At 36.5% G+C, this 9,517-nt stretch overlaps 1 protein-coding gene across 7 annotated transcripts in view; it reads left to right on the plus strand.

Moving 5' to 3' along the window:
• CRACR2A (calcium release activated channel regulator 2A) overlaps positions 1 to 9,169 on the plus strand; it is a 56,382-nt gene extending 47,213 nt beyond the window's left edge. For 3 of the 7 annotated variants that reach the window (XM_054827349.1, XM_054827357.1, XM_054827382.1), the window contains 5 exons: positions 503 to 584; positions 2,232 to 2,346; positions 4,033 to 4,134; positions 7,784 to 7,860; positions 8,733 to 9,169. In XM_054827349.1, coding sequence (XP_054683324.1) covers positions 503 to 584; positions 2,232 to 2,346; positions 4,033 to 4,134; positions 7,784 to 7,860; positions 8,733 to 8,823 — 467 coding nt within the window. In that variant the 3' untranslated portion in view covers positions 8,824 to 9,169. Of the gene's footprint in view, positions 1 to 502; positions 585 to 2,231; positions 2,347 to 4,032; positions 4,135 to 7,783; positions 7,861 to 8,732 lie in introns of those variants that run through there. The other 4 variants (XR_008577357.1, XM_054827367.1, XR_008577358.1 and 1 more) reach the window with 4 other exon arrangements.
• The last annotated feature ends 348 nt before the right edge of the window (positions 9,170 to 9,517 follow it).

Raw genomic sequence — 9,517 nt, forward strand, 5'->3', positions numbered from 1 at the left:
TGTAGTCAGCTTATCTTCTGTATTCTGAGGAGGGGAGGAGATTCTCCACATATTCAGTCCATCTACCTTCAGCATTTATCTTAGGTTACACTGTGCCCTTAGTGTGGTGCTTTGTGTTTTTCCGCTAACTGTAGAAGGTACCTATGTGGCTAGCTCAGACTAAACACTGAAATTTCAGACAACTGAAGTTATAAGGCATGAATTTCAGCCTAAGTGGCTTAGACTGCTGTGAACTGTCAAATGGACCCTTGACTCATGTACCCTGATTTGGAAAGTTACTTATCTTACAGCTTTTACAAAATTCAACTGCTCTGTTAACATTCAGTATTTTATTAATGAAGAACTTCTGGCAAATAAAAGCTCTTGTTGTTCTCTGATATGGACATAATTTTCAATGCAGTATCTATCTTGTTACCTTCCTGGAATTGTATTTGCTGGATCAGGTTTTCAAAGATCAAACTGAGCATATAAAGAGACAACCTACCTTGTATTTCTCTTATAGGTGTGGATTATAATGTGAAAACCATCACAGTAGATAATACCCAGGTAGCCCTACAGCTCTGGGACACTGCTGGCCAGGAACGGTGAGAAACATTCTGTGATTGGTTTAGCCATTGCAGTCAGCTAAGCAGCACACAGCTGTTTGCTCACTCCCCCATCCAGTGGGATGGGGGAGAGAATCGGAAGGGGGAAAGTGAGAAAACTCATTGGTTGAAATAAAGACAGTTAAATAATTTTAAAAAAACCAACAAACCCAATGCCAACCAGAAACCAGTAAAGAGGAAAAGAAACAAAACTAAGAAAAATAAGTCATGCAAGAACCCCCAGTTGCTCACCACCAAATTCATCAATGCCCAGCCAGTCCCTGAGCAACTACAGCCTCAGTCAGCCTCTCTCCCCACCGCAGTTTTATTGCTGAGCACATCATATGGTATGGAATATCTCTTTGGTCAGTTGGGGTCAGCTGTTCCAGCTGTATCCCCTCCCAACTTCTTGTGCACCCCCAGCCTACTCGCTGGTGGGGTGGTGTGAGAAGCAGAAAAGGCCTTGGCTCTGTGAAAACACCATTGAGCAGTAACTAAAATGGTGTGTTACCAACAGTGTTTTCAGAACAAATCCAAAACATAGCCCTGTACTGGCTAGTATGATGAAATTTAACTCTATCCCAGCCAAAACCAGTACACATTCTAAGGTTTTGCTTCTTTGAATCATCTGTTTGAAGGTTAGTAAGCATCGACCTAATCCTGCTTCTTGGGAGAGGAACAAATATAGGAGTATTCCTAATAGAGCCAGTGAATTCACAGTTTAGATCCTTCCCTAGCAGCAATAATGTGCTGATTTGGTGCTAAGTGTCCATTGAAAAACTGCCATTCTGTTAAAGGTCTTAAAATTTTAGTACCACACAATTTCTTTAGGAGGAAGGCTGATTTTAAAATGTACCTAGAATTATGTCTATAGCATTAAATGCCTTAATAGTTTAAAAAAAAGAGGGTATTTTTTCACCAGAACAATCCCATTGTAGTTAAAGATCATTAAGTTTTCAGTGATAATTTTCTTCCCCATCTCCTCATCTATTGTGTAGTTTTCTATTACTAAAAGCAAGGAGAAGGAGGAGGAGGATGATGATCTATGTTTTCTACAAGAAGTTTAGGAAAAAAAACCCCGTATAGAAATCTAGGTACCTGCTTTAGGCAGAGCACTTTGTGAGGGGCAAATTTCTGCTCCAAGCTTAGAATGGGAGGACAGGATGCAAGTTTAAAAAGAGGATGGGAGAAGGTGAGATATGCAGCTGATTATCCAGACTAACCCGGAATCAATTAAAGAAGGCAGAGGGAACTTTTCCAAACATTTTCTTTCAAAAAATATTTTTGAAACTGTTCTTGCAGTGATTTGTGGTAGTAGTATCCTCTGTGAGTCTTCTGCTGAATGTGAAAAGGGGTCTGATGATTCAGGAAGAATGAGATTGCTTACTACAATTCATAATAAACCTCACCTTTCAAACAGGATCTGCAGTGAAGACGAGTATTAGAGCTTCGCCCTTGTCTAGTTTATGGAATTTTAGAAATATGGGTAAACCAAATTAACAGGGGTTTAACCCTTACTGAAACTAGATGATTAGATGCAACTGTATGGTAACATCTTCCTTTTGAGTGGGGGATTACCATAAAATTTTACTTAAATTGTCAAATTGCTACTTCTATTGAGATCTATAAACAGGTTCTTACTTGTAGGTACCGAAGTATTACCAAGCAGTTTTTCAGAAAAGCTGATGGTGTCATTGTGATGTATGATATAACAGCAAAAGACACATTCACAGCTGTCAAGCAGTGGCTGATAAGCATCGAGGTAATATGACATAACTTTAAATCTAAACTCTGGTGTCATTATTCTCTATCTTCTTCTGGACAGGGAGTGTTAGCAGGGCAGACGACAGAGAGCAGTATATTTCTTGTGTTGTCACAATTACATTTTTGTTAGTGATTTTGGTCTCTACAGTTGCCAGTAAAGCTGTTTTTAGAATCTCTGTGTCTATGAAAATAATTACAATTCCAGGGTTTTAAGGACATACAAGGACTTGGGGAAAGCCCACCATGGAGTCTTCTGATTTCTCATAAAGGTTATCTAGCTGCTGACTCGCATTGGATCACCACTTACACTGGGAGGTGCTTTGGATCAGTGATGATGGTGTGATGATCACTGATCATCACTAGCAGTTTGACAACCAAGTATGTAGCTCATGGGAAATTGACTGTGCTGTGGATATAAGCCATAAACTTAAAGCTATAGTATCTACATTAGTGCTATAAAGCTATATCGTGGTAGACAGTTCAGTTTCCTGGGGATCGTCCTTTCAACCACGTGAAAACAAAATCATAACACATGCCACTGAATTAATTAAAAATTCTATTTTTTTCTCTTGGTATATCTCGGTAGCTGATAGGCAACATATTGAGAGTGCAAGCAGCTGAATTTACTTGTGGTAAAAGAAAAAATAAAAATAAAACTGAGGCTGCTACCATAAAAGACTGAGTCACTAGAGAGAACAAAGTGTGACTTCCTATTTGCCCACTATTGCAGAGTATTGCTACTGAAAAAGTAGGGGACAAACTGGTATGTGAAGATCATTTAGTCTGATTTTATATGGCATATGTTCTAGTATAATACACTGTTTTCCGTATTGGCCAATAGGTGGCTTTGCAAATTGAAGTTAGGACTCATTCATTCAAATGTTTCCAAACAGGCATAGTTATTCCTCATCTGAGTAGCTCCACTGAAGTAATAGTAACGTGCATTTTGTCAGAACAAGCCCTTATTAAATATACGATCTTAACAAATCAGTGATTGTTATAATTCAGTATGGTAAAAGCTAGAGGATAATTCCAGCTTTTGATCAAGAAAAATAAAATATTGTGGTCAAAGTCATTTTCCAAGCTGTAATAGTTCACTCATCTTTACTGACTAATTCTGTTTGCTACAAGCTATTGCTAAGTTGAAGACATAGTGCCATGTCCATTTACTGCTGCAGCATTCAGCCCACTTTATGAATGTCCTCATTGTGATAATTCTAACCATTTTCAGGATGAATTTTGATTTGTGCATATTCTATGTATTTTCGGAGGCCTATTCCATGTATCTCTCCATTAGTTCATGTAATTTATTTGGCATAATTATACCAAGATGTTGTCATTATTTTCCCATCCATGTAATTAGAAAAGCAGTGGCTACAAACATGCAATGTCAGAGCCTGTGTAGCATGGTAGTTTTCTATCTCCCATTTTAATATAGAGTCTGATGAGCTTCTGTGCTGTTATTAAAAAATGCTAAGTTAGTGCAATCTCTAGCATTCTGTCTTTTTCATGCTTTTTATCCAACTTTAATTCCTGATATGTTTGTAGGTAAAGTGGCACATATCTGGCTCATATGTGATGTCCTAAATGTCTTGTTGCAGTGTGACATTTATTAGTTTTCATCCTCTTGATCTGTGATTTTTTAAATACAATGCCTCAGTTGATATTTATTCTTTGTCTGCAGGAAACAACTGGGGAGAATATACCTGTGCTTTTGTTGGGTAATAAAACTGATAATGAAAAGGAACGTGAGGTCCCTATGGGAATGGGAGAGCATCTTGCTAAGGTACTATCCTTAAAGAGGAACACCTTACAAAACTTGAAGGTGAAAGTTTTAAAATGGAGTCTAAATGTGTCTAAATTCATAGAAACACAGATCAATTTTAATCAGACAAGTATTTTTAAGAATTAGGAACCCCATCACCCTCATCAATTCAGGTCTCAGTGATGTAAGTGCTGATAATTATAGTAGCTATAAAACTGTCTAGATGAAAAAACCAGAGTGATGCAAAAAATATTTAAGAATTCACTCTCATTGTCTCTCCTCTCTTTTTTTGTTCTCTCTTTCTCTCTATTTTTTTCCTCCCTTCTCTTTTTCTCTCTTTTCTCTGTGGATGGATTTTTAACAGAGAGATAATTTAGGGACCTTTTCTCCCTCCTACCTCCTGTAAAACCACAGAACACCATCTGTTACTCTATGGTAGGAGTAGAAAACTTGTTTACTTTTAGTAACTTTCCATCAAGGAGAGAAAATAAGTAGACTTAACAGTCTGCATCTACCAGAGCGCTGGTGATCCAAGGGCCATAATTTAAGCGTTAAGGGACTGCAAATAGCAAATACTTGTTTATATTCCTGTCTACATGCCCATAATTTTTTTTCTTTTTAAGCTCTTTATACAATGCATATAGTTTGAACACCAATGCTTACAGAATATTCATAGAAATAATGACTTAGAAATAAGTCATCCCAATATTCATGAGAAATTAACTGAGTTGGTAGGAATTTACCTAAATTAAACAATGTGCTGGACTTCACATATGTACTTGTTTCTCCTTTGAAAATAGATTTACAGCCCTGCTTACTGGTAACCAAAACCGAATATTTTCAAAATTTGAAATGCAGCTAAATTTTCTTGATGTATAGGAAAGATTACTGCTAGGCACCTCTCTATAACTGAAAGAATTAGGGCCAGATCTCTTTTTATCTTATTTTGATTATTCATACAGCCTTTTACAAGCATAACTCTGTATTCAGGTTTGTGTCCATTATTTTGTTTTTATAGGGGAGCAATATCAGCCTTGAATTTCATCCCCCAAAGGTGCTCCCTTTAGGAAATCTGCTTTATTTTCTTGTATGCATGGAAATGCATATAGTTTTGAGACCCTGGAAGCTGGGAGGGATGCCAGGGTTTAACATAAATCCTTCTGTGAAAAAACAATTGACACATAAACGCTAAATGGACAGAATAGGTGTCTTACATGTCATTTAGCTCTCTTAAAAAAATGTACTAGTAAACCAAAGATGAATCATTGTAATATATAGAACTCACAGCCCACCTGGCCATTAATTCTAACATGTCATGCAAGAAAATAAAAAGGTTGTGCATATGTAAAACAAAGAAAGGTGTCAAATTAAAGATGGTTATAATCAAATGAATGGATCTGAATGACTCATTTGAATGTTTGAATGTGCTGCCTGAGGTAGCTAAGGGAAGGAATGATTAATGACAATGGATTAGCTGAAAAGCAGTGTGGATACAATTAAATTAAAACAATTTGGTTGCTGAGCTAATAATAACCATGAATTTTAATGAAATATTAATTCTTGCTAAATAGCCATGCAATTCCTATGAAACCACGTACCACTGTCTCTATTAGTGAAGGCAGTTGAGTTACTTATTTTGTTAATAATCCCATGAATTACTCACAAATGACCCAAAATACACAGGCCTAGATGCTGAGCTGATACAAATATGTGTAGCCATATTTGGTGAAAACAAGCCTGAATGTGTTCTCTTGCAGACAAAGAACGAGATTAGCCTGTTGACCCTGAAGTCCAACAGTTTTTCTGGACTGTTTCAAAGTCTCACAGGATGGGTTCATTTTTAGCTAGTTTTTTCTATAGTCAGAGAGGAACGTGTACTTTCAGAGGGCATTCCAGCCCAGCTGTATTAACTCTTGCTTTGCTTCAATCCCACATTTTACAAGTCAGTGTACTACATATTCAGTCAGAAACCCAAGGGCTCCCATTATAATGCATGTGTCACATAATTTCTTTGCAAGGCAGGCAGCACAGTTCATTAATAAAAAGAAGAATAGCAGTCTGAAGGGAGTCCTTTCTATTCCTTGTCATTTGAGAAGACTGATTGTCGCAGTGTGTATGTGATACCCCAGGAAAGGGGGGATAGAATTAAGATAGGGATTCTGGAAAGCATCAACAAGGCTGTGCTGAAGCTGATCTGTAGTTGGATGAATTAAAGAGTAAACATCATGCTGGTAAGGACAATTTTTCAGTATTGACATTGCTGAGAGAAACAGCAGACACAAACCAAAATGTTCATATGCAGTACAAGAATGACTTGATGGAAATCATCTAAAACACTTGATATTGCTACTGAGATTATAAAGAAAGAGAGAAAGAAAAGAAAAAAAAAGAAAAAAAACCAAATCCATTTGATTTTTTTAGTAGACATTTGATAACACTGAAACATTTTTTGGAGCCACTAAAGTAAATTACTATATTTATGAAACTTCTTTTCCCCAGTTTTTGTCTTTGAAATTTCATTAAGATGATAAAAATTTCAAAAAGCAATGCAAGTTTGGAAGCATGATATAGTAAAAAAACCCAAAAACAAACAACTGAAATACCTGGTCATTTTAATGGGAACTTTTGAAAACTGAATTGTAAGTGTCTTATGAAGGGTAGTTAAATAAGTACAAATTCAGTAACCACAGTTAATAGCAAACAAATGAAAATATGCAGACACGTGATTGTAATTTCCTAAACTACTGACTTATTTATTTGAATTTTAATTTATTGTCATAAATAACAATAAGAGACATAGAAAAGTGGAAAGTGAATAGAAAGTTGAAATCAGGATGGGTAAAATGGCATGTAGTAATACCATAGAGGCAGCATAGAGGAGCTTCAATGTAATAACTAGTGAAAGTAGTCAGATGTCTGTTTTGGAGAGGATAATCTGTCATTCCCTTTCAAACATCTCTTGCTGCCAGGTGAGGCTTTTATGCATGTGATCTCTTGCATTTATTGTGATAAGGCTTCAGCTGAAGCCTGAGAATGTCTGGAGGGCTTGATCATTTATCCACTATTCTTAATTGCAAAGTCCCCAGGGGCAACAAAACCAAAGGTGCAGGTTGACAGTGAAAGAACGTGCAGAAAAATTTTACAAGTACAAAAAATTAAATAGAATTAATTTGTTGTTATTTTTTGTTGAGGTTTTTAACTGGTCATTTGCTGGAAAACATTGGTCTCAAACTGTTGAATACAGAAACACTGCTGCTGAAGCTTTCCAAGATTTAAAAAAAAAACCCCAGTGGAATTATTTTCACCTGCTTTATCAAACACTCAGTGATGCACTAATTGCCTCATCATCACAAGGAAAGTTCGCAAGACTTCAGTATTTTACAAGGCATGTTTTCGATTTAGCCTTTGAGAGATAAAGCTCTTACAGCACAAGCCACTGTATAGAACAAGTATCTGCTAAGAAATGCATATAGTTGTTTGGGAGGCACACTTGGACTTCTCTTCTTTTGTTACTCTTTACTGTTAGCTCTAGAATTAAATCCTAATTTTTCCTAAGATGATCTATTTCTGTTTCTTTATTTGCATATTTCACTATATCTGTGTTCCTTTTTAAAGCTGGAGTGAGATATTGTGGAAAATTAATTAAAATTATCTTTCTGTTTGATTCTAGGATTACAATTTAATTTTCTATGAATGCAGTGCATATTCTGGGTACAATACCAAAAAGTCTGTGCTTCACTTGGCTAGGTAAGAAGAAAACACAGTCTATGAGTTCATGCCTAACTTCCTTGTTACAGAGTGAATTCTGTTTGTTAAATGAGTTTGACAGGAACTTATGCTGATGAAATATTTATTCCTTTTAAACTGTTCTGCAGCCTGACCCTGTTGCTCTAGCTGAGCAGTTGCTCAGGTTCATGAAGAGTCCTGTGTAAGCTAGTGACCATAAATACCTAAATGGTTGCTAGGAAAGCTGAGGGTCTGGGATGTTGTTGGTAGTTGTTGTAACTTGCAGGAAGTTCTTGGAGGTTTGGAAATGGATGCTGCTGAGTCCTTGCAGCAGAATGTTGGATGTGCTTCCTCCCTCTGCTCATTACAGCTCAAATTCTGCTGTCTGCCTGGGGCTGGAAGAGAGGGAGAGGTGGATTTTTGAAGCTATATAAAGGCTAGGGGTAAAAATACAGGCAAATCTGTCCCCTCTGAACTACTTATGCAGGTGAAAACACTGGTAATGAATTGGCAGACGTTTAGTATTGTTGCTGAAGTTAGTGAAATTCTGTGACTGTGTCAGGTAATTGATAAAGTCTAGATAGCCAGATGGTTTTTTGTCTTGCTCCAGCCTCAACAATAACAAATGAAAGTCACTGTTTTGAGTCTCTGTAATATACAACAAATACTAACAATCAGCACCAACTGTGTTTTTCTAACTAAAAGACAAAGGTGGTTTTATGATGGAGCCACCATAATTGTATATTTTTGTTTGTTAGTTCACAAAATTCTGTCATTTTCTGTTAATCTTTGAACAATTTTATGGCTTGGGGGAAATATTTGGGGTTTTTTTTTGATCTCTTATGGGTATTACTGATTTCTTTTTTCTCAAAAGTATTGTTTCTTTCCCCCAGGATTTTAAAGGAACATGAAGATAAAGTGAAAGAGAAAACCATTGAACTTCATTCTCCTATGAATAAAAAGTCTTGCTGTAGCAGGCCATAAAATGCTGGGGCATTTTTAAACAAAACTCATACATTTATATGACACTACATGGCACCATCAGATTTGCTTTATCTTCCAAATATTTCTCTGCTGTGTTCTGAGTGAGGTGTAAGTGAACTTCCAAATCCTTGTATGCTTTGATCTTCACTTTTACAAATATTGTCTTTAGTTAATTGACAATGTATTTGGGGTAGTAACAGTCTTATGCTGTTTGACACCCAACATCACTGAATCCTACTTTGCGATCAGGCTTGTAGAAGCTGCCATTTCTTATTAATAAAGAAATGATTTTGTAGGAAGAAAACTACTTGGAATGTGAAGTAAATTCTTACTGGTGTGGATGACCTATCTTCTGAATACTTCTCTTTATTTCAGTGCTCTTTAGATCCTGATTTTGTGCTGACCTTTGTTACAGTTTTTTAAAAAATTGAAATAGGTAGCTGGTTGGTTGCTTAAAAGCAACATACCAGAAATTGGAAAGTATAAGGTATACTTTAAAGCTTAGTGTGAAATATACATGAGCAAAGGATTGAAGAACTATGAAGATTTTCTTAAGTAGCATTAACTCATGATAGTGCAGTGCTTTACTCTGGCTAGTTAGCATTGCACTCAGAACAAATCAGCCTGCGCTGTTCATTTGACATGGCTGTACTGCTTTGTGTTGTGCAGAGCTTGCTCTGAACCTCTGTTTGGC

This window comes from Grus americana, chromosome 1 (genome assembly GCF_028858705.1).
Source record: "Grus americana isolate bGruAme1 chromosome 1, bGruAme1.mat, whole genome shotgun sequence".
NCBI lineage: Eukaryota > Metazoa > Chordata > Aves > Gruiformes > Gruidae > Grus > Grus americana.